This window comes from Pezoporus flaviventris, unplaced genomic scaffold (genome assembly GCF_033815535.1).
Source record: "Pezoporus flaviventris isolate CSIRO_AGI_PZ_B2104156 unplaced genomic scaffold, CSIRO_AGI_Pfla_v1 ptg000037l, whole genome shotgun sequence".
NCBI lineage: Eukaryota > Metazoa > Chordata > Aves > Psittaciformes > Psittacidae > Pezoporus > Pezoporus flaviventris.
This window is the reverse complement of record NW_026892585.1, coordinates 5,175,844-5,199,846: the sequence shown is the minus strand read 5'-3', so window position 1 is coordinate 5,199,846 and position 24,003 is coordinate 5,175,844. Positions and strand designations below refer to the sequence as shown.

The window sequence follows — 24,003 nt, the reverse complement described above, 5'->3', positions numbered from 1 at the left end:
TAACGGTTTTAGGGTATTATTCACGTGGCACATAGCTGTCCAGTTATGTGGTGGTCTAGCCTGTCAGTACTAGTTCAGCTCTAATCTGTCTGTGTGAAAGATTTTTACCTGGAGCATGCTTCCTCCTATATGGACTCCATCTGGTTTTAGAAGCTTAGTATCAAGTGCCTTAATTTGGGTGTCAGTGGGGTTTTATAGGCACTCTTCCAAAAGCCCTTGTTCTGTCAAAAAACCAAAACCCCACTTTCATTCTTATTTGTTTTAGAAGTGTTTAGCTTTTTTGTATGCCAAATATAGGTTTTTAAATAAGGTGTTCATTAATACACTGTCAAACTCCTGAGGGAGAACTTGTTCCTATTTTACACATGGAGCATGGAAGAGTGAATTCCTGTGGCTTGTCCCATGTGATATAGCAATTTAGTGATGAGTTTAAAGTCTTTCTAGCTTCCAGTCTAGCATTTGGACAGATGTTCTGCAAAGAAAGGGTATAGGTTTTCTTCTGTTTGCATTCCCGTACAGTTGTGGCATCTTGGGATTCCAATTACACTGTGTCATAAGATTCATTTTGAACATGTAGTGGATTGTATTGTGTACGAACAATGCTTCTGGGAATGAAATAGATGTTCTTGATACCTCTTCTCCTTAAAACAAAGTTTGGTTTGTGACCCTTTTTCCTCACCCTAACTTCCAAGTCCTCTTGGATTATCACTTTGGGGAAAATCAGGATACGAAATTAGCATAACAAAGCTCTGTGTGACATGTCACGAAATGGGAAGCAATTTCTATTTCACAGATCTCTAAGCTGATTTTACCAACCCATGTTGGCATGCGCACTCAACAATTAAAGTTGTGTGCATTGGAGTGCTCAGGTCATTTCCACTTCTGTGTCGTACTGAATAAAGGACACGGACTGTTGAGTCTTCATTGAGTACTTGGTGCTTTAGCGATGACAGACTGGTCTTTACTTTCATGCTTCATAGGGAGTGGATGCTAATTTGGAGATCTTGTCTTGTTTTATGTCACTCCTCAAATCTCTGCTAAAATTTCTGAAGTTGACAATTGTCTGATTTCCTTAACTTTTTTTGTTATGGCTTCAGTCTTATCTCTAGATCCGTTTGTTATTCCTCTTCATTTAAATGAACTAGTACACTTAGCATGCTGTTCAGTTAATACTGCTTTAGTTTATTGGGGAATTTGGGTGACGTTCTGCTGGGTTTTGCTTGCTTTAGGTTTTTTTTGCTTATCAGTTCTCTTTTGGAGTCTGGTTACTCTGCTATGTGGAATACTTTCACCGTGAACACCTGAGTCCTATACTGTTGTGCAGGGTTGTTCTGTACAGCAGGTCTCAAAAGAGCTCAAGTTACTGCTAAGTAGTATTTCATTTTTGACCTGCACCTCAAAATGTAAGAACAAGAAAGAGAGGTATATGCTAAGATTGGCTGGAGGTAATGGTTTCCTTATTTTTTCACAGTAGATCCTGATAATACGTTCATTGAGCAATCTAAGTGGGCATTCTACAAATACATTAGAATTTACTTCTTTAACTGAATCTTTCTTTAATGGAAGAGAGAATCTTATATGACGCATCCCTTACACTACCGCATTTCTACTGGCATACAGTGGGAGTGTGGACCAGTTACAATTAGCATTGATTATATCGCTGCATTCTTGGCTTTATAAGGAAATGTTGAGAAACATCATGATTTTTGTGTTAAGAAAAACCATCTGGTTCATAAGATTACTACATCCTCACTACTTAATATCCTGAAACAGAGACATGACGCTGGCTTTTGTTTGTTTTCCCCTTGTAGATAATCTGTGGAGTACCTATACAGAAAAAGGATCAATAGTTGAGAAAAAAGATCAGCCATCAGTTGCTGGATCAGAAGATACAAAAATGAGTGGACTCCCTTATGTTTTTACAGACATCATGACCTACTTCACAATGCTTGTAGGGATTTATTTCCCATCTGTGACAGGTAGGTACAACTTTTCTTCTTGAATGAGGATGTGTACTTATAGCTGGAAAAAAAGATTAAATGTGTGTGTGTATGCTTATTGATGACATGTGATATTGCTAGTCTGTGTCCGAGTTTTACGTACCCAGAACTCTCTGGTGCTAGAGAGGAATAGTTGGCAGCCGGTTATTTTAGGCACACATAGGATATAAAGCATCAGTTTTAAGTGCTATTTTCTATTTCTGGAATGAAAACAAAAACTCCATGTGTTACTCGGTGCTTAATTAAAAGGAGATGCATTCCTTTATAATATTTTAAACTTCAAATGGATGACAGAACAGTTGAGTATTAAGGCGATTGTTTCAGGTATCAGGTCATGATCATATCTGATCCTACAGCTAGGATTTCATTGCATGGAGTCTGACAATGCCTTTGCATTGGAATGTCTTGACATTAACTTCCATGGTTTTGCCTCCAACAGTGGTCAGGAAGTACTAGAAAAGATGGCAGAATTAGTCAGTTGTTGTATGATTTTTCCTTCCGGTTCAGTATGTGCTCGGAAACATTTTTTTCTCCTGTTAGATTCAAACAGGGATGTGTACATGTGATGTCCTTAACCATTCTTGTACTTCCTGCCTGCTCCTTTCTTTTTTTCCCCTATACTTTTGTGTATAGCTTATTGATTATGTATGTTCTGTTTAGTAGAAAGAGAATGCATTCAATCACACTGGCTAAAATTGTTAAATCCCTATTGGTTTATAACTTATTTTCTAACTCCTTGGTATTTCCTCATTTAAAAATGATTCTGAAATTATAATTGAAAAATAATTGTTACTTTATCTGTTGCTTTCCTGAGCTTTCTGGAATTCGTTCAGTCAACAATGGATGGTAACACAAATTTCTGATTAAATGAATGTGTAAATGGGGGGTTTGTCCAGGATTATGCATTTCTAAAGCCTGCTTCATTAGTAATGATGTGTTAAATCTGGCTTAAAGTTTAATGTTCCCATTCTGTTACTGACATGGAGTTAGTATTAATTGGTTTTATGACATACAAACTTGGTCTCTTTTTAAGGTATTATGGCAGGTTCAAACAGATCTGGAGATCTTAAGGATGCTCAGAAATCTATTCCTACTGGAACAATTTTGGCTATTTCAACTACGTCTTTTATTTGTATCCTTTATGCTGTGACTTTTCTTTTTTTCTAGCGTGCATTCTGTAGGTATAACAGGACTTTTCATTGAAAATTTGTTAGAGTTGCCTGAGTATAAAATGAAGGAAATTTAAACGGAAAAGAAATTGTCTAAAGTACAAATATTAGAAATAAGTATTTTTAAAATAGCTCAGATTTTACATTTATAGACAAATGCTTCTTTATATTTCTGTATTCTAGTAGTGCTTTAAATTTCAAGATGAAGCATACTTTTAGTGAAGTGATACAGAAGGTTTTATCATTGTGTTTCAGCTGGCAGATTGCTTGGTTGTGATACTCTGTATAACCAGTGAAAAATCTTAAAGCAAACTAGCAGCAATAGAAATTTAGTCCTTCAATACCTAGAAGACAAAAATGCCCATTTGCATGAGAAAATGTCTGTTCTGTTACATGATACATGAACTAGTGACTTCCATTACTTCACAATTCAACTGAGTATCAAATGCAGTCGTAGAGAATCTAAACCAAGAGGCTGTAGCAGAGAAGAATTAAAGAACAACCACCACAAAACAACCAGAACAAATAAACCAACAACAAAAAAACCCTCACTTCATTATCATGGACACTTTAATTTCATCCCTAGGTGAAAAATGATGGTGTTTGTTTTTCTGTCTCTTCATTATTCACGGTGATATCTTCCTTCAGTCTCAGTAATAGATCTCTCCTGTATAGTGTTATTTGGTGCCTGTATAGAAGGTGTAATATTAAGAGATAAGTAAGTCGTATTCAACTTCTAATTTTCCAGAGAGTATGTGTGATCACGAGTTATGTTAATAGGACTTATTAATGGTTCTTATGGGAAATATCCTTGTGAAGTATTTTGCTTAAGTCAAAACTGGAGGGAGAGTCTGTCTGTTAAACTGAGATGGCTGCAAGAACTGGTCAGGTTATTGGACTGTAACCCTTCAAGAAGCAGAAAACAGAATCTAAGATAGAATCATAGAACAGTTTGGGTCGGAAAGGACCTTAAGATCATCCAGTCCTAACCCCCTGCCATGGGCAGGGGCACCTCACCCTAGACCAGGTTGCTCCAAGTCCCTTTGTCCAACCTGCCCTTGAACACTGCCAGGGATGGGGCAGCCACAGCTTCTCTGGGTACCCTGTGCCAGCACCTCAGCACCCTCATAGGGAAGAACTTCTGCCTTGTATCTGACCTGAATAAATGTTTGAATTTTGAAGATAAATATTGGAAGTGGAATTGGCCCTAATAAGATGTCCTTGAGAAAGAAAATCGTAGTTAGTATTTTTGGAGCTGATGGGTGGAGGTAGGGGCAGTGGTGTTACTTTGGGAGGACTAATGTGCACCTGAGGGACAAAGGCAGGAAAAGACTTTTTTGAGATGAGAGGGAGAGTTCAAGAGAGAGGCTGCAGAGCACCATCAGGCCTAGGATTTCCTCTGGATGTAAAGATATCTTTTGTTTTGAAATATCAGTTGCAGATCAGGAGTCATCTCAGTTTTCATCCACGTTATTGCCTGAGGTCATTTGAGGCACAATATGAAGCATGAAGGGAATAAATGTAATGGAGATAAGCATGAACAGAATCTCCAGATTTTGATGAATTTCTCCCTTACAAGAAGTTGAGTTGAGTAAGATGAATCTGTTGGCAGGTTTCACATTTCTTTCCTTGCTGGTGTCTGGTTCTCTTTTCTACTAAGGCCCAAGTTTGCACTGAATCCATGATCTTTCACTTACAGTGCTGCCAGTTCTTTTTTGGCTGGAATCCAGTCTGACAGTAGAACATACAGATTTTGGTCTGGTTTAAAGACCAGGAGGTTTTGGTTTTCTTTTCGTTACTGATTGCATATCTGCCATAGGAAAATGTAGGTCATACATCTTTCACTCTTTGTCTTTCATCCTTTCTGGTGGTTCCTAGCCTGTGTTTAATTAAAAAAACACAGGCAACAGAATGTGAATTCAATAGAATTTGGTTAAGAATGAATGTGCAACTTGCTTTATATACTCATTTAAAAACTGTATCAGGTAGCATGACAGTCAGAAGGCATGTGCATAATTTGAGATGGTGGTATCTCATAGTTTCTCTATGTTCATACATCAGTGTCACGCACCATTAAAAGGAAAGGTTAGTACTTTGTTTTGCTAATCTTCTGCTTATGCCCTAGGGTATATCTGATCTGTAGATCAGACTTCTGCAGTCTAGTTCCTAGCAGTCACAAGGATGTAAAGGATGCATATGTAAATACTTGTGCTGTTGGTGTTAATTCTGTAGTCTGCCAAGATGCCTGATAATTTTGCTGCATGTCTGCCTGGAGGCATTGACTGTTTTCTTTTAACCAGCAGAATAAAGAGAGTTTGCTTGGTTGAGAAAGTTTATAGTGCACAATGTAGCATGGTGTTTATTGATGAAAAGTGCTGTTGTCCAAAAAAAGATTGAAATGTGCGTGATGAAGCCATACCAGAAGTTGTTTTAATGCTTACTGATGCTTTTTCTTCTTTCTTCCACCCCTTTCAAGGTTTGGAGAAGCAGTTAATGGAAATCTAGTGGTGGGTACACTGGCCTGGCCTTCTCCATGGGTCATTGTCATTGGTTCATTCTTTTCAACCTGTGGTGCTGGTCTCCAGAGTCTCACCGGTGCGCCCCGGCTGTTACAGGCCATTGCAAGAGATGGCATTGTGCCCTTTATCCAAGTGAGATTTATGTTTTTTTTCTTCAAATACAGCTTATATTATAGCAAATGAGGCATTACTTCTGCTATTCCTGTAGAACTGTGAGGAAAGAGTTTGGAGCTCAGTTGTAATTGTGAACAATAATAGAGCGAGCTGTTGTAGGACAAAGTTTGAACGGGGATATTTCTGTGCAATTACATTTAATGATTTTTGTTCTTATACATAAAATTTAATGGCTGAAAACTGAGAATACAATTTTTCTATAATGATAATATATAATGTAATAAATGAAGTAAAAAGCAACTATCAAACTGAACTTCTTGACTTCAGGCTGTTTACAACTTGTATTTGTGAACAGCATTGATTTAATCTCGTTATGGAACTGCATGATAACTTTGTATCATAGAGATTCAATTTTAGTTTTTATTCATTTTTGTAAGCTGAATGAAGTCAACAACGATGTAACAATAGAAGTGTGTCCCATGGCTCTGAACGTTCAGATTCTTCCAGCGTCGCTGTGAATGTTTTAACAATGAATAAATTGGATTTGTCTCAAAGGAAGTTAAGGGAGCTGGCAAACAGAAGAGAACCCTTGCTCAAAGATATTTAACACAATTGCTGGGCAGCATCTGCAAAAACTGCACAACTAGACTTGGGTTAAAATAAATGAAATTCCCAAAGATAATAATGTCCAGAGGGCAAAGCTGTGACTTCTCTTGATGGAGCTTGGAGCTTGAAAGCTTGCCTCAAATTGCCAAGAGTAGCCAACAGTTGCACAGCACAATGATAATCTGCCAAGAACAGGTTCAAGTATAAAAAAATGGGATTATATCTGAGTAACTCTGATTTGGTTTTGGTTTTTTTTTAAAACAGAGTTAGTGGACAGTTGTCAAATTTATCAGAGAAAGAAACTGCAGATAGTGCAGAAAGTAGCTAGGGCTGAATTTAGAAGAGAATAGGCTGTTCTGTGTGGAGAGTTCTGAAGATGACTTGAAGCACTTGTTTGGTTTATATCATTATTTTGATACCTATGTTATGTGGCCAAACTTATGTTTGAGGATCGCCTGCTTTACCCACATTTACCCTTGGTGTCTCGATCGGATGTGTGCTTGAGGTCACTGCCTCACATCTGAGGTCAGTGTAGTATCTTAAGTTAGAAATGAGCTCTCATACTTGGTGAATAACTTAAGATTCTATTCAGGGATATCTGTAATCTATCTTCAGTGAGGGCTAGGTTTAGAATAGGAGCAGCTTGATTTGGTCCCTGAGCTTGGGGGAAGGCTACGTCAATTCAACATTAATGTCCTGAAACCAGGACAGTTGGGCTCTATGAGAGACAAACGAAGAATTGCATTATTGTCTGAAGTAATTTGGTACTTGGTGAGAGGGTGACTGTATGATTCCATCTTATCAGAGTCACATTTGAAAGGACTGAAGAATAGGAAGGAAAACCTTAATGTGGTTTGGGAAGCGAAGGAAAGGGAACCCAAGAGAAGCAGGATGTTGCAAGACTTGAAAAGTGCTTGCAGTTTTGGAGTGATACAGCTGCTGTATGAATTAAGGAATGAATGCAACATAGGGGCAAAAAAAATGGCCCTTTTAGTGTAAGGGAAGGAAGACTGGATGATAGGAATCTAAGGAAAGACGACAGTATGCAGGATGAGTGAGGTGAAGAACCTAGACGTTTGGAAAGGAAGCCATTATGGAAAATGGGAGTGAAGAGAGTAAATACAGCTGGAACTCGAGGTGAGGCTGTTTGCCACCTATCACCAGTACAGCTGGATAGAATTCTCCGCAGTGGAAATTACCACAGGCAAAATGATGTTTGGTAGGCTCTGTGCAGGATCATAGGCTTAAATAAATCCTCTTTCAAGATCAGTATTTGTGTTTGTAAGTACCGAGTTGATGCCTATTCTGTATACTACAATAAATACTGCCCTCAACTATATTAGCTTTTTGTAGACTAAGCGTGAGTCTCTGATGCACATTAGTTTTAAGTTATTTAAGTTTATTTCAATAGCAACTGCAGTAGTATTTTAATGTTACAGTCGTTGCTTATTTAAGTTGTAATTTTCATATGAGAAATGTATGGTTTTGCACTTTTGTCTGTGACTTTCTCATAGTACAGATTGCGTCATTTTTAACCAATGACTTTTTTTGGTTGCAGTTAGGGTTAGTTTGCAATCTGCACCATATTTCACAACTGCATAATGAACAGCTTTCCCTAATCTTACTGTTTATTTGACTTGAACTAGGTATTTGGTCATGGAAAAGCAAATGGAGAACCGACTTGGGCTCTGCTCCTCACTGCTGGTATTTGTGAAATAGGAATTTTGATAGCCTCATTGGACAGTGTAGCACCAATTCTTTCAATGTAAGTAATGTGGTGTTTTGTCTTCTTAAGTTGAATAGTACTTTGTCTTTAAATAGGTACCAGTTTTTCTGTTTGAAATAATACATGTTAGACTTTGTTTCCTAACAAGTTATATTCCTGTTTGATCCTTGAGGAAATATGAAACAAGAAAATGGCTGGAACTAATTTCTGAGACACAAAACCCTTGTTCCATGACAGAGTTCTTGGATGCTAGTAAAAATAAATCAACTTTTAAAAAACTGTATTTTAAAATAAAAAGTCCTGTTACTTCACTTCAAGTGCATCTAATAGACACAGACAAAACAGTTCAATGTTTTCGGGTAGGAACTGAATTTTGTTTTACTGCCTTAGCCTTGGAAGTTTATCCCATGTGTCATGGGTTGACCCTTGTGAACTGCTCAGCCGCACACATCTGCTTGCCTGATCCCCCAGTGTGATGGGGGAGAGAATCAGAAGTGTGCAAGTGAGAAAACTCATGGGTTGAGATAAAGACAGCTTAATGGGTAAGGAAGAAGCTCCGGGCACAAGCAAAGCAAAAGAAGGAATTCAGTTCACAGTCAATAGGTGGGTGTGTTGCCATGACAAGGAAGGTGGTCACCATGTGCAACTGTTACTTGGGAAAGCAAACAGCATGAGCTCCAAATGTGTCCCACTTCTTCCTCCTTTCCCTGAGCTCTTACTGCTGAGCACAAGGTCATACAGTATTGAATATCCCTTTGGTTAGTTGTGGCCAGCTGTGTCCCTTCCCCTAGACTGTCTGCTGGCAGGACAGCAAGAAAAACAGAGGCAGCCTTGATGCTGTGTAATCATTGCTCAGCAACAGCTGCAACATCCCTGTGTTATCAGCACTGTTTTGGTTATAAATCCAGAATGTAGCATGATATGAGCTACTGTGAAGAAAATAAACTATCCCAGCCAAAACCTGTACACTGTGATTGTCAGTTGTTTGCTGTGCTTTCTCCCAAGTCTTTGTTTGAGGCTCTCTGTTATGCTAATACCATCTTTTGAGGCCTAGTATTAACTTAATCTACATGTTGTGTTCTATTTGCCACTCAAAACACAGTGTACAAGTTCCTACCCTTTTTTGGATTGTGTTCAGCCACTTAATGCAAATCTGTCTAGTTAATTTCCTATTGGAAAATGCTTTTTGTTCCCTGCTTTTCTATTTTTGTCTTAACAGGTTTTTCCTCATGTGCTATATGTTTGTAAATCTGGCCTGTGCAGTTCAGACGCTTTTACGCACTCCCAACTGGAGACCTCGTTTCAAGTATTACCACTGGTAGGGAATATCCCTTAATTCAGAAGAGTTAAAACTAATTATGCAGCCCCAAATTGTTGATTTTCCTTCAGTAATAAAGCAAAGCCTCCTTTCTAACTTCAATGAGTTATGGTTCATGCACTGAAAACACTCTAACAGCAGCATGGTTTTCATGTGGGTTTTTAGCTTAAATTCAAATTAACAGTAAATAAGCAATAGGAGAAGTGTATTTTGAAACAGGAATAGGGCTAGTAATAGCTGTGATCATGAAAGATGTGGCTAATCGTAGACGTTTTGGGAAGGGGCTGCAGGATGATATTTAATATTGCTTATAAGCCAAGGGGTCTTAGGCGTATGTGAGAATGAAGATGAAAAAGCATATAGTCTGTCTTTAATATTGAGGAAGGTTGATACAATGAAATGTCACGGGTTTGCCCTGAAAAAATCCTTTTGAATATGCTCAGGAGGCACTTAGTAGTTTGGCATCAAAACCTCCAGATATATCACGCCTGTTTCCCAGTCTATCACTGCAAGCACCTAGTAGCAGTTGCAACATCAAGAAGGAAAATGGGGGATTGTTGTCTTTTGGGTTTTGGGGGGGGCTTGAATTTTGTTTGGTTTGGGGGTTTGTTTTGTTTGGCTTTTTTGGCTTTGTTCCACCTCTCCTGAATAATCTGGTTGTGGCAGAAGTACAGTAAGTGGTGCAGAGTAGCTTAAAAGCTAATGCAGGTGGATAAGATGGAGAGTGGCAAGAGGTACAGGGTGGACCATGGTGAGGCAGGAAAAAGAAAAGAGTTGTGAGATGTCAGCAGCAGAGTTTGTAACCTTTTGGCAATAATTCTTTTTTATATTCTTCCCAAAGAAATCAGTGAACCAACTGATTTGCTGGGTGACTGCGGCATCACTTCCAGCCAAAGCTGGTGTTGGGATGCTTGACCAGTACTGGGATGGGGCTTTATTTTTTGGAGTGAGAGTCTTAGGTTGGCTAAGTCAAGCATGAAGGAGCAGCTGTTGTTCTGATGTCTTCAGAACAGGTAGAAAGCATTTCTTAGGTTTAAACCTGGATGCATTTTCCTTTAATACTTGTATGGTATTAAAGAAGCAAACCAAAGGTACTAAACAAAAGGTGGGTCTGTTGACACTCTGTCACGACAGTGAAAGCTAGTGGAGATTGGGTGAAATTAAGTCTGGGGTGTCATATGTGACTAAAAGCATTCACAAAACAATCCATTTCTGAGCTTATTTACATCTATCTTGAATAATAATGTGGGCAAACCAGGCATATAAATTTGAATCTTTCAGTTTACAGTTCCTCTTTGTAGCCTTAGAAAGATTGTTTTCTGTATTGTCATCTACTGTCCCATGTTCTTGCCTAAGAGACTGGCCACAACAGAAATGGAGAATATAATTTAATGTGTCATATTTAGTTTAATCAACTATTTTTGCCGGCAGTAACATAATGTTGTTTAGTATTGCTTGAGTACTTCTTAAATTCAAATTAACTTTAAATAAGTAATAGGAGTGTGGTTTGAAACAGACCTTGTTTGGAGGTACCAGTAGAGTTTCAGTGACAAATGTAGTAACGCTATTATTATATCTAGTGCAATTGTATTAATTATGCTACAAAAGGTTAGAATGTTTTGGGGGGGGTTAAATATATATAAACTAAAATGGGGACAATGTATTTGTATTTACACTATAGCTATGAAATGGCCTTTGAAGAAGAAAGGCCATTTAGTTATGGAAGGCCTTTAGTTATGGAAGTTAACTTAAGTAAGGAATTGACTTTGTGGAACATTTGCATGCCTCTTTAAAAAAATGGAAAAAAATGGTTTCTTTTAGGACTCTCTCATTCCTGGGGATGAGTTTATGTCTTGCCTTGATGTTCATTTGCTCTTGGTACTATGCTTTGATTGCCATGCTAATCGCAGGATGTATATACAAATACATAGAATATAGAGGGTAAGACCATATATCTTATTTATTCTATATTTAATATCTTTAACATTTAGCAGAAAGCACTTTTGTATAAAGTAGATACAACTGAAGTAATAGAATTAAGAGTATTCCTTGAAACAAGGTGAGATCCTGTCTCTATGAAGGGCTGTAAGTTTTCAGGTTCTCATTTCTTTGGAAGTTCTGTTGCAAACTTCATGACAGTCAGCAATAATGAAAATAAGAACCAATAAGTCTTGGGGAAATGTCATTTGAGTGGAGATTATGGTGTAATGTTTTAGTGCTGCAGGAACATCACCTTTTAATATCAAACAGCAACATACAGAACTGTTACCTTCTTATTAATTGGTGCTAAAGCCCAGAAATGCTCCTCTTTTGTGGGGTCTTTAGCCCACTTTTTAGGTTGAATCATACCGAACAATCCAGAGCACCCACCAAAAATTATCTATATTCTGAAGCCTTAGATCGTCCATAAATCACAGCATACTTTGCATTCTATGCCTTTGGCAAGGGACACTTACAGAGCTACACCTGTAAGAAACACTGTGTGAATAGGAGACTGAAAGAATGTGCTAAGTTCATAAAGAAAGAAAACCCAACCAAAAAAAAACCCAACCAGCCAACATATCCAAACCCTGGTGGTGATTATGATCAGTAATGTGTGTGCTTTCCCTTTCTAAGGAAAGATACCCAATGCTGAAAGATTCTAGTCAGGAAAACTAGTAAGGGCTTGGAGCAGGAAATTGAAGTGAGGCCAGTTTTGGTGTGCGATTAAGGACAGGTCTTAAGTGGATCAGCGGGTATAAACTGCTCCAGCTTGTGGGTTCTCCATCTTTTAATAGCTCCATTTCCAGATTAGGTGCTTTCCTGGATTGTGACAGCTGCATTTACTGGATCAATCATAAGGAAATTAATTTGCCTATTTTAACCAGGAAGTTGGATCAGAGGGTAGCAGTTCTGCTTGTGTGTGTCTTTATTGGCATGCACATATATCAATGTCATATGTATGTGTATACAGATTTGTATACAGACTCTGTAAGTGTTGTGCACAGGCAGCACATCTACCCTGGAAAAAGATTCTTTTTTGCAGAAACTTAACCTTCTTTTCTCCCTGCCTTTACAAATGCAGGGGCTGATTTGACAGTGAGGAGAGACTTGCCCTGGTATGTTCTAAGAACTGTGGCCTGGGAAAACCTGGGCTTTGATGTGGATTTTTAGATAACTAAGTAAAAGAAACTCAGGTGACTGTGCCATCTGTCAGGCTACATTTTAATTGCCACATTGTTTTTAATAGCTTTTGAATTCAGTTTGGCTTATTTCACCTGATTTTGAAAGAGGGCTAGAGGTAACAAAGTTCAGGGTGAATTCATGAATGGAAACAAGAGGGAAGGCAAGGCAGATGGACCCCTTGCATAGTAGAATCCCCCGAAAGGAAAACTGTGTTAGCCTAACAGTTCTTTCTTATTTTGTCTCTATGTGAGATCTAGCATAGGTTTGTATTGGAAGAAAGAGGAGTGGAAAATGTAGGGTGATTGCAAGTAATCAGGAGTGCAGGTGAAGCCTTAGGCTCATCTGGGAGACAACCTGGGAGGGAAAGGATGTGGAAAAAGCTGTATTGCTGGTGTTGGGGAAAGATACAACATGCTAATCCATACAAACCCAAGATTCACATATTCATTCTGCTGCTTTAAAACAGTTCCTTTGAAGTAAGGGACTTGGGGTTGGATTAGATGACCTTTGAAGGTCACTTCCGACCCAGACTATTCTATGATTCTCTGTAGTCCTCACTTATTCATTCTAGTGCACAAAAACAACTTAAGTAACCTCGTGACTACAAAAAATCTTTTGAAATATGAATAGAATAAACCATAATCAATATTAGTAACAACTAATAAGTAGTTCTCTTGAAGGGACCTGAGACTACTTTATCTTGCTTAGTCTTCATTCTTGATTTAAATCTGCAAGATGAGGGGTTTTGTCATGTATTCATGCACAAAAGTGTTAATTTTTCATGCCCATTATCCCTAACATGAGAAAATATACTTTATATAAAGAAATGGGACCCTGTTAATTGAATCTCTTTGCACCCCAAAGAGCGGAAAAAGAATGGGGTGATGGAATCCGAGGACTGTCTCTGAATGCAGCTCGCTATGCTTTGCTTCGTGTTGAAGATGGTCCTCCTCACACCAAGAACTGGAGGTAAGCCCTGTGTCTTCCACAGTCACGTAAGTGTCAAAATAAGGAAATCTATTGGGAATATTGCTGTTAAAGCTAATGCCAAAGTGAAATTCATCATCAAAATAATGTTTAAACTTGGGCATGGAAATGATGTCATTGCAATAGTATTACTGTTTATTACAATAGTAATTAACTTTGCTGGGAATATGAGCAAACTAAGGTGAACTTATATCCATGTGGTGTTAACATAGCTTTTGAAAGTGCAGAAGAACTTTAAGTGTTTGATTATTTATAGCTTTTTCAGATTCAAAGCAACAGTTACCATTGAGTCCCACTGTCTCTGGAGAAGAAACTGCAATTCCATAAGTGTTTGGGTAGTTTTAGTTCTTTTTTATTCTGTGACTTTTCCCTCTGAAATACATTGTATAAATGTTCAAAGGACCCATTATTTGTTTAAATTATTTTTGTGTGGCAATCTCTTTCTACATCTCTTCATTTAATAGCAACGCTTTCTTGATTTCTTAGATATTTAAACAAAATCTCACATTTGCTCTCCATTTGTGTGTAATGGGGTCAAATGTCCACTACTGTTCTTGCAAGGTATTCTTTTGACTTGTTAAACTATCCATTTTCTCAAAGCCAACACAGAAAATTACTTGGCATTTAGGAACAAAAGGATGTTTGCTCATTGTCACCTCTGGTGAATGTTGTGCAAGTCAGAAGAACCTGATCAGTGGAACACATAAAGAAATTGTCCCTAAAAGTGGTGCTTTAATCGTTAACACTGGTCTGTGATAGCATCCCTGGGTGCATACACATGCAATGTTCTGTTGCCCTTCAGTGTAACAGCGTTATTTACCATTTGTTGTGGGATTTCTTAGCATAAGGAGTTACTGTGGAATACATGAATCACTGCCTTTATCTGGGTCTGAACTGGACCTCCTTGTTACGTCTTAAACTGTGCTGGTTCTGAGGCAGGACAGGAAAATAATAAGATGTTAGTTTGGAAAAAGTAAGCAGATTGGATATTGATTAAAGGAAACAGAATTCATCCTCATCGGGTACACAGTTGGTACTGAACTTGAGGTGCTATCAGTACAGGTATGACTGTTCTTTTGGAACAACCTATGCAGGTTAAAGACTGGATCAACAAGAACATTGTGAATATCCAGGAGGACAAGTGCCAAGTCTAGTATTTGAAATAGGCTTGTCCAATGCAGTGGTACAAGGCTGGGAACTTGCTCTGGTGAAAAGGACCTGTGGTTCCCAGTAGGTAATAAGCCAGCAGTGTGCCTTGGCAGTGATGTGCTGGACTGCATCAACAGGAGCATACCTAGTATATTGGAAAGTAAATATATTGGGAAATAATATTCCTCTTTGCTCAGCACTCATTGGAATGCATCTAGAGTATTCAATGCAGTTCTTGGCACCCTAATATGGGAAGGACATCAATAGGCTGGTGTGGTTCAGCAGAGGACCCCTGAGATGGTGGGTTTGGGGCACAGGGGCATATTCCCTGTGGAGAGAGGCTGAGGGATCTGTGCTTACTCAGCTTGGAGAAGGCTTAAGGAGGAGCCTAAAAGCTGATATCACTAACTAGTAAACATCTGTTACCAAGGAGAAGGTACTGAGAAGATGGGTTCAAACTCCTTACAGCCATATATGGTGGGAGAAGGGGAAAACATGATAAAATGGAAACAGAAAAAAGACTTAAAATTGAGGTGATGCTAATTAGGCAGTGAAGAGGTTACCCAGTGGTGATAACATCTCTTTCTCTGGAGGCTTTCAAAATGCAGCTGGATGGAGCTGAGAACAGTCTGGTGTGCATTCAGTGTTTAACCGTGTTTAAGCAGCAGGTTGCACTAGAGGACCTTGTAAGGGTGATAATTTTGATTCAGTAATGTTCCTGTTTTTTTAAAGGGAGCTCCTCAGCAGGCTGGTACAGTGGCTTATGCAGGCATTCTGCACCTGAAGAGTTGCCAATATTGCGAGTTATGAATTCTTTGCTCTGTAGTTTAATGTTTTCTATTGAACTAAGCACTATATCTGCATTTCATTAATTGATAATTTTAATTTTCCAATCCTTTCTTTTCTATATGTATTTGTGTGTGATTAACTTTTATTTTTCTTTTTTGGCAGACCTCAACTTTTGGTCTTGTTAAACTTGGATAGTGAGCAGTTGGTGAAACATCCTAGATTGCTTTCTTTCACCTCTCAGCTGAAGGCTGGTAAAGGACTGACTATTGTGGGCTCTGTGCTTCAGGGAATCTACTTGGATAAATGTACAGAAACCCAGAAAGCTGAAGAGGTATGTACAAGACAGTTGACAGACACTTGGAACTTCCATTAGCATTTAAATGTTTAATCTGGATAACTTGTATCTTAGAACAGACTTCTAACATAGTGAATAAACCAGCAAGTTTTACCCTCAGCACAATCAATGGTTATATATAAAAAATAGGTTGATGTGTGTAGCAGAAACCAAAGAAGTGATAGATTTTTAACAAATTATAAGGAAACTGATTTATTTAATTAAAAAAATTAACATTTATCTGACAGATGCAGATGTCATAATCTCATCCTTCAGATGCATACATGATATGGTTTTCTACATTGTCCTAGTAATACCTAGCAGAGCTAGGATTAGGAGCAGTCTTTACTGGAATCCTACTCTGTTGCTTAGCCATAAACAATATCCTCCTTGAAATTCTTTACTTTTTCTCCTTTTTTTTTTTTTAATTTCCTATTTATTCCATATCTCCAGAGAAGGTAGGATGAGGTAGGGAAAAATAGTAAGTCGTCATATGATTGAAGGTGCCCTCTAACTGTGCTTAAAGCACACGGAATTTGAATGTTTCTTTCTATTCTTTTCTCCCTGATAACTTCTCTGTATTTGACTGGACTGCCCAATTGGAACTAGAAACCCAGTTTTTATGGGAAATCCCTTAAAAATACCTCTATTTTAAATAGTCCCCTTAAGGAAAAAGGGAAGTTAATAGACTGAACTTCTGAAGACCTGTTGTTCATGCAGCTTGGTCTTTCAATGCAAAGCAAGTTTCCCTTTGTGTTTAGTCGTAAACAACCTGTGTACTACCTTGTTTAATCCAGTATCGGGTGAATTCAGTATGAATAATTGTATTTGCTTACCTGTGCAAACTCTCTTGACTTTATAGAGTGGGGAAACATTTTTAGAAAATACCATGTTTCGTGTATTTTATTGAATACTATTGGAAACTCTGTTGCCTTTAGAGAACTAGGATAAAGCCTTCTCCAGGAGTAGGCTTTGATTGCCCATGTATCTTCCAAAAATGGTGAATATCTTCAGTCTTGTTGAAAAGAATATCAGTTGAAATGCCTGCTATTTTGATCCAGGTCATCTTCAAAGCTGTGTAAAAATGCCTGCGATTTATTCAAATAGATGAGTATTTGAAATGGACTTAAAGCTAGCTGCCCTCTTTCCTCCCAGCTTTCTGTTGGGTTTTATTTTCTCCCTTTTGGTATTCAGACTAGTCCTAAGTGGCTTTTCAAATGACTTAAGTAGGAAGACATACTACTGTCACATGAGAAGGTTCCAAGAGAGCAATTAGCATGGAAACAGTCTAGCAATGTTACACTGTGAAAGTAATTGTTATTAAGCTGTTGTTATGAACATGCATGAGTAGAAAACAAGACTGAGCATACAGTGAGGCCAGTGAAAATCTTTACATAGAAAATGCTTACCCATGGGGAGGTGAAATGTTAACCTGTAGCTGGCTTAACTTGATGTCAGGTACATGGTTGAGAGAGGGAACAGCAATGAATGTAAGACACACCTAATCCCCAGGTTCGCTAGAGAGTCAGACCTTGGTGTTAAGATCAAGGAAACTATTTCTTTTGAGATAGAAACAAAGATGAATTGTGAAAGTTTGGTTTTGGAAAATTTCACCTAGAAAAGGTTTCTACCAGAGTTGTAGGAAATTTGGATTCTTTTTCATTCACAGCTTTTGGGTTTGTTGTAAAAAAAAAAAAAAAAAAAAAAAGCATCTTTTAAATGAACAAAGTGCTCCTATTAAACTGATACGTGCTCACAGGTACTGTTTGCACAGGCCTGTTAGCTTTGCTGCCAAATTCTCTGAAGACTTCTTTTTCCTCTTTTAAAGATGTGCCATGAAAATGTAGTAATTTCCAAAGCTGAGGTTCCCTACTCAACCTTGATACCATTTTGAATGCCACTTCTGAATTACTTCTGTGTCTGTATGTTTGTCTGTGTTTAAATGGAAGAGTCTTATACTGAAATTAAGCCGGTGTGGGAGATTTAATCTGGTCAGTTTATCATGTCGTTATTCAGATAGTGATTCCAAGTGTCTCCTGCACATCTATTTACCATGTTGGGAGCCAATAAGTAAAGAACTGGCCTCTTACAGTCAAAGTGTTTTAATGAGCTTTGACAGCCTCTTATTCTAAAGCCCTTGCCATCACATTTTTCCTAACCCTTCCAATTCCAAAAGGAAGGACTTGCTATTCCATACCTGAGGTCAGTCAGCAGTTTTGACTTTACCTGAAGCAGTGTCATTTATCTTTGTCAATGTGTTTTTATTCATATCTTGTTTGGGAAATAGAAGGCTGAATAATTAAAGTAATGAAAACCCTGTGTGTGGCGTTTTGGGTTTTACTTGTCACAGAATCATGTTCACTCTCTTGGAATTAGCAGTTTCTTGATGTTAGCTGTACATTGCAGCTAATGGTATGTTCTTACTTAGTGCTGTTACTTCTTACAGTGTTTATTACCAGTGTTGCTGACTGTATTTCCCCACATGTAATCTTCCTTTGGCAGAATGTTAAGGCCTTAATGGGAGTAGAAAAGACTAAAGGCTTTTGCCAGATTGTGGTGTCTCCTAATTACAGAGATGGAATATCCTACTTGATTCAGTCGGCTGGGCTTGGAGGGATGAAGCACAACACTGTCCTGATGGCATGGCCACAGTCATGGAAGCAGACAGAAAATCGTTTCTCATGGAAGAATTTTGTTGGTATGTGTTTATTGATTTTTCTCCTATGCGTTTGTACTGCAAGTGTGTAACTAACCTATTTGCTGTGTGAAGATGTGATGCACAATGTCCAGTATTAAATATTTCCCCACATCTGATATCATGTGGTGCTGGTTTTCTCAGCCCTCAGTCTCTTCAACTCTCGCTTCTCTTCTTCTTCTCTGAAGCATATTAGTCACTAAACCCAGGGTGTTCCTGTTCCAGCAAAATCTGGGAGAAATTAAGCTTCTGTATTTAAACTAGAACAAGAGCTGTGCATGAAAACCAGAAGTTCTCAATCAGATGTCTTGTTTTCCCTTGCAGATACTGTCCGTGAAACAACAGCAGCTCAGCAAGCACTGCTGGTGGCGAAAAACATTGACTTATTCCCAACAAATCAAGAACGTTTTACTGAAGGGAACATAGATGTGTGGTGGATTGTTCATGACGGTGGTATGCTGATGTTACTGCCTTTCCTCCTTCGGCAACACAAGGCAAGGACAACGGAAAATAGCTGTTGTTTCATTTTCTAGCAATGAATGATATCACCTTGATAGTTAAGTATGGTGATAGCAATCATACATTGTTGTAAACTCTTTTTTTTGATAGGTTTGGAGGAAGTGTAAGATGCGTATCTTCACTGTCGCGCAAATGGATGATAATAGCATTCAAATGAAGAAGGATCTTCAGATGTTCCTGTATCATCTTAGGCTGAATGCTGAAGTGGAAGTTGTTGAAATGGTATGTTACTGTCTATCTTTCTTTAGGTGCAGTGGAGGCTCTGTGATTCGTTGAAAATGGATTTAGCGTTTTTGAAACTAAGAGATGTTAGCCCAGATACGAAAAGGGAAAGATTTCAGTCTCACTAAGAACAATGAGTTTTAAAGCCAAGATTACACAAGTCACAATGCTAGTGTAAGTTTAAATGGTTTTGTCAAGTAGAGCCACTTTGGTGTGTTAATGCCCATTTTATTTATCAGATAGTTCATTCAGTAAGAAAAAAGCTTGTTTTTTTTAGCATGGAAGGCTGAATGTGCTTAAAGCAATAAGCCATAGCTTCCAGCATGAGAGAGGATGAGCATATCCCTCTTTCCATTTGCTGTATGAATATCTCTCTGGAATAAGGAATCCCAAAGCCCCCATGAGCATATGTCTGTTGTTTTCAGCTTTGGCAGCCTCAGCCCACACCAAACAGCAAGACAATGCAGCTAGAAATCCACAGATCAAATAGTGACAAAATTGATTTTATAACAGTTTTTCCGTTATAAATGCTGGCCATAAACTGCTAAAGAGAAAGGACTAAAGCTGAAGTCTGCCTAGACACACTTTTCTTTCCAACAAAGGAAAAACTTCATTTCCAGCTCTCAAAGGTGATAATGTCCAAAGTAAGACAAAGAAAAAAACAGCCCTTTAAAACTCATTTTGATGTGGGATGGAGATGGGTTGACTGGTTCAAAACTTCTATTATCACCAATTCCTGAGGAAAACAAAAAAGCCCTATCAAGAAGGTTTATCATGCTGCTCAGCCATAAAGAAAATTTTAGGAATAGTTAAAATTACTCATAGAAAAAAAGTTACTTGGGAAGATGTGGATAGGATTTTGAGCAAGGATGTAAGATAAATGCTTTCTTTATTTTACTTTTTGTTTTGCTTGGAACACTGACTATGAAAGACTAAAATGCTGTGTCATGTGCAGGTGAAAGATAGTGAACAGAGTGCCCTAAAAAAGGCTCAGCCTTGGCTGGATTTTGAGCAGAAGGACAGTATAGGAAGCACCGTTTATTCTTTTCTTATTAGGCTTGCATTTAACCCTGAGAATCTTCCAAAAAATGAGACATTTCACAAGTCAGCGATAGTTCAGATGACTGCTCTAGATTTTTACACTTTTTTTTAGCTTTGAGCTGATGTGAGAATATATGCTTTTTCTTCATAAAAGCTTCTATTCACACGTTTCTCACTGGGGAAAGGATGATGTGTTACTTTGCCTCTAGACAGTTTGTAAGGAAACGACTGTGCATATGCTCAGGCGGCAGCCATGCAGACCCAGTGAAATGAAGCACTTTCAACCCTTCCTCATTTCTGCAGCCTAGTTGGAACAGAACAGTGTGAAGTCTGCCCCGAGTACCTCAAATTTAGCTGAAAATCCTACTGATATTGGTATAGTTCACTGTACAAGATTGCTGTTTGAAAAAGAAGTTTGAAGAATGAGGACAGATTGGTCGACGGCATGCTTGGGATTACTCTGATGCTATAAATACATCCAGGGCTGAACAAATGCAGGACTGAATGTGGTACACTCAGTAAATGTTGTTCTTTCGAAGTAGTACTTTTCTCATGATGTTTCTAATGCCAATCTCTCTTGCAGTTTGAAAATGATATTTCTGCGTTCACGTATGAGAAAACATTGATGATGGAACAGCGATCTCAGATGCTAAAACAGATGCAGCTGTCAAAGAACGAAAGGGAAAGAGAGGTAGGGGCTTGGGCTTGGCAAGATATTCTGTGATAAATCTGAAAGTATTTCTTGGCCATGGCTTCTAATCAGCTGCTTCTGCTGCTCCCCTACCATTACTAGTCACTGGTGGTATTTTGCATGTTGTAGTCACAAGCTTCATGCACCTGTATACTTGTGAATATTTTAATATTAATATATTTAAAGCTTTTTTCTTTCTTTTTTTTTTCTTGTGCTTCTACCTTCTCATTTATCCTGTTAATTATGCCATTATCAACACTTTTTAATGACGTAAAAGGTATTGAATGCTTTGGCTTTCGTATCACTTAGTAACTTCCCTCCCATGCCAAGTAAGACATTTCTCCTGTGTTTAACTGGATTCATAAAATAACTAGAATTTTTTCTTGTGTAATTTTTTGTCTACTGATAATTGTAATTTATTTTAGGTTTCTTTGGGTTTTGTTTTCTTTAATCTCTCCTTATTCTCTTTTTTCCATTTCACCGTATTTTTTTAAGGTTTGTAAAGATGCCTTGTGTCGCTACAACAATGTGCTGCTGTAAAACCTCTTTCTTCTCTTCTGCATCATGGTAGCTTTCTCTTGATCTCAGCCTGCCTCGCATCTTTTTAGTAAAACACAAGGTCTCCTATACTCCTTACTCGGTGTTCTTAAGGTTTTCCTCATTTCTTTATTGAACACTAGTATTTTACCAGTGGAGTTTGAGTGATTAGTCAATCTCCAGTAGGCTTAAAGGGTTTAACTTCCTCATGAATGCTTTATGAGTAGCCCAAGGACCTAAAAGCTCTGTAGTCTTTAGCATATAAATTATAGTGGAGACGAGAATTTATTCTCAGCTCTCTGAGTTGATTGGGATCTGCACTACTGCAGAGTGCAGTTTGCTTGGAAGTTTTAATTTCTTTCTTTTCCCCTTACCATGTTGGGTTTGGTTGGTTGGTTTTTTTATTAGTCACTTTTATCTGAATGTATCATCATCATTATAGCTTCAGCTTGTTCCTTCATATCAGGCAGGGTAAAATACGAATGTACAAAATACCATTGAATTTCTTTCATGTTCTGAAGTAAAATCCTTTATAATTCCAAGAACACCTAGTACTTATGTCCTGCCTTATCCAAGAATAAAAGCTCTATCCACGTGGTGTTTCTGATTGGGTACATTAATCTGCCTCTTTCTTGTGTATGTTCATCAGAAAATGTTTAGTTATACCTTTCCCTCCAGAGCTACAAGTTGAGTGTAGGCACTCAGTGTGCCAGGCCTTTTCTTAATGTGATCATCTTTTACATGAGTCGAGCCATCCCCTCTGGCTTTATGAGAGCCTCAAAAACATTTCTGTCATTAGTATCACTAGTTCAAATCAGCTTTGCTTTTGTTTACATTATCTGTCTCCAGACAAATATAACCCTGATAGTCCAACTGTGAATTGTGCTTGTAGTTTTGTTTCCTGTTAACACCTAGATTAGTATTTTAACATCATTTTTGTGCCTGTACCTCTTCAAACGAGGTTCAAACCTTTGCAAAGAGAAGAATTTGGTTTTATACAGCATTCTTTTGCCGTTTCCCTCATAGTTATGCTCTTATCCCCGAGGAATCACCCTCACTCTCCCCTTTCCCATCAATTTTTAAAATGGAACTTTATTTGATCCTGCCCCTGGGCTTTCCTGTGGAGCTGGGGCATGGGGGCTTGTTGGATTTTTGTTTCCTTTTTTTGAGGAACTTGGTTTAGGTGCTTCTATTCAAGTGTAAATATAACACGTGCAAAGTGCAAAACCTGAAGGCTTAGGTGCAACTGCCAAACATTTACTGTTTTTTGACTTTGACAATAGCACTACAAAGATGAAAGAAAATGTAGAGCCTCATTCTTCCTTACTGCCCTTCCTGGTCGCTGTTGCTTCCTTCTCTGGCTTGTCCTGACTAATTGGGCCAGGTGGTGATGTTGTTGGAACTGTGAGAAGGTGGCAGTCTTCCTCCCACCACTACTTGGTGTTGGGATGCGCAGCGCAATTGCTGTTGTGCATATTGCTGCTGCCAGGTAAGATTGGCAGAAATGCGGGTGCATGTAAGTGAGGAACACAATAATAGTTTGTGAATCACTGTTTGGGAAATAAATCAGTGTTCAGAGTTGGAAAGCAGCTTTCTCACCTGCTTAAATGTTTTTTTCATACTTCCGATTGTAACTGAATAAAATCAGTTCATCTGAATCATCATATACGTGCAGGGATGTGACCCTCACAAACATAGGAACAGTTGAGGTTTCCATATAGGTTTTCCATGTAGGATTTAATTCACTTTCCATTTTTACAAATCTCTGTAAACAGACTTCGTAACTATCTGCTAAACATTCCAGGAAGTGAGCCATAGTATGCATAAACAAATGGTATGTGTGTGAAAACAAACCAAGTTTAGAACAAGCTACAATACCAAATGTCATCTATTTAAATGAAGACAAATTTTATTTTGAATAATAGCATCATTTGCTCTTTTCTGTAGACTGGGGTTTGGGGGGTTTTTTGGTCATTGGTAACCTTTTTTGTCCCAGATTCAGAGCATCACTGATGAGTCTCGAGGCTCAATCAGAAGAAAAAGCTACTCCAGTCCACAGTCCATTGGGCAAGATGCGGAGGCACTGCTGACTAATGATTGTCGAGAGGAGGAGGTAGCTGGGCATGTTACTGGCTAGATAGATTTTCCCATTGCAACACTTGAAGTGTCACTATTGCAAACTGAACTACAAATTAACAACTTGATCATTCATTGTTTTGGAAAAGTTCTTCATAAATTTAAGTTCTATTATTTTTCTAAATTCATTATCTTACCCTATATATTGTTCTCTAGATTATGCTTTTGCAACATGGATTATGTTCTCTTTTTCTCACGCTTGCTTCCCGTACAAGAAACACTTCTGGGAGTGCCTGTTTCTCTTAAGAGCCAGAAGCAAAAATATTTCTCTGCCTTCTATCTCTTA

The 24,003-nt window shown here is 38.2% G+C and overlaps 1 protein-coding gene across 1 annotated transcript in view; it reads left to right on the top strand.

Moving 5' to 3' along the window:
• The window catches only part of LOC133274951 (solute carrier family 12 member 7-like), a 56,393-nt gene that overhangs the window by 24,748 nt on the left and 7,642 nt on the right, over positions 1–24,003 (top strand). Inside the window, exons 9-22 of the mRNA XM_061464573.1 lie at positions 1,812–1,979; positions 3,034–3,132; positions 3,830–3,887; positions 5,646–5,820; positions 8,055–8,173; positions 9,354–9,452; positions 11,274–11,393; positions 13,482–13,586; positions 15,705–15,873; positions 18,379–18,574; positions 18,896–19,065; positions 19,181–19,312; positions 20,937–21,044; positions 23,578–23,694. Coding sequence (XP_061320557.1) covers positions 1,812–1,979; positions 3,034–3,132; positions 3,830–3,887; positions 5,646–5,820; positions 8,055–8,173; positions 9,354–9,452; positions 11,274–11,393; positions 13,482–13,586; positions 15,705–15,873; positions 18,379–18,574; positions 18,896–19,065; positions 19,181–19,312; positions 20,937–21,044; positions 23,578–23,694 — 1,835 coding nt within the window. The remainder of the gene's footprint in view (positions 1–1,811; positions 1,980–3,033; positions 3,133–3,829; positions 3,888–5,645; positions 5,821–8,054; positions 8,174–9,353; positions 9,453–11,273; positions 11,394–13,481; positions 13,587–15,704; positions 15,874–18,378; positions 18,575–18,895; positions 19,066–19,180; positions 19,313–20,936; positions 21,045–23,577; positions 23,695–24,003) is intronic.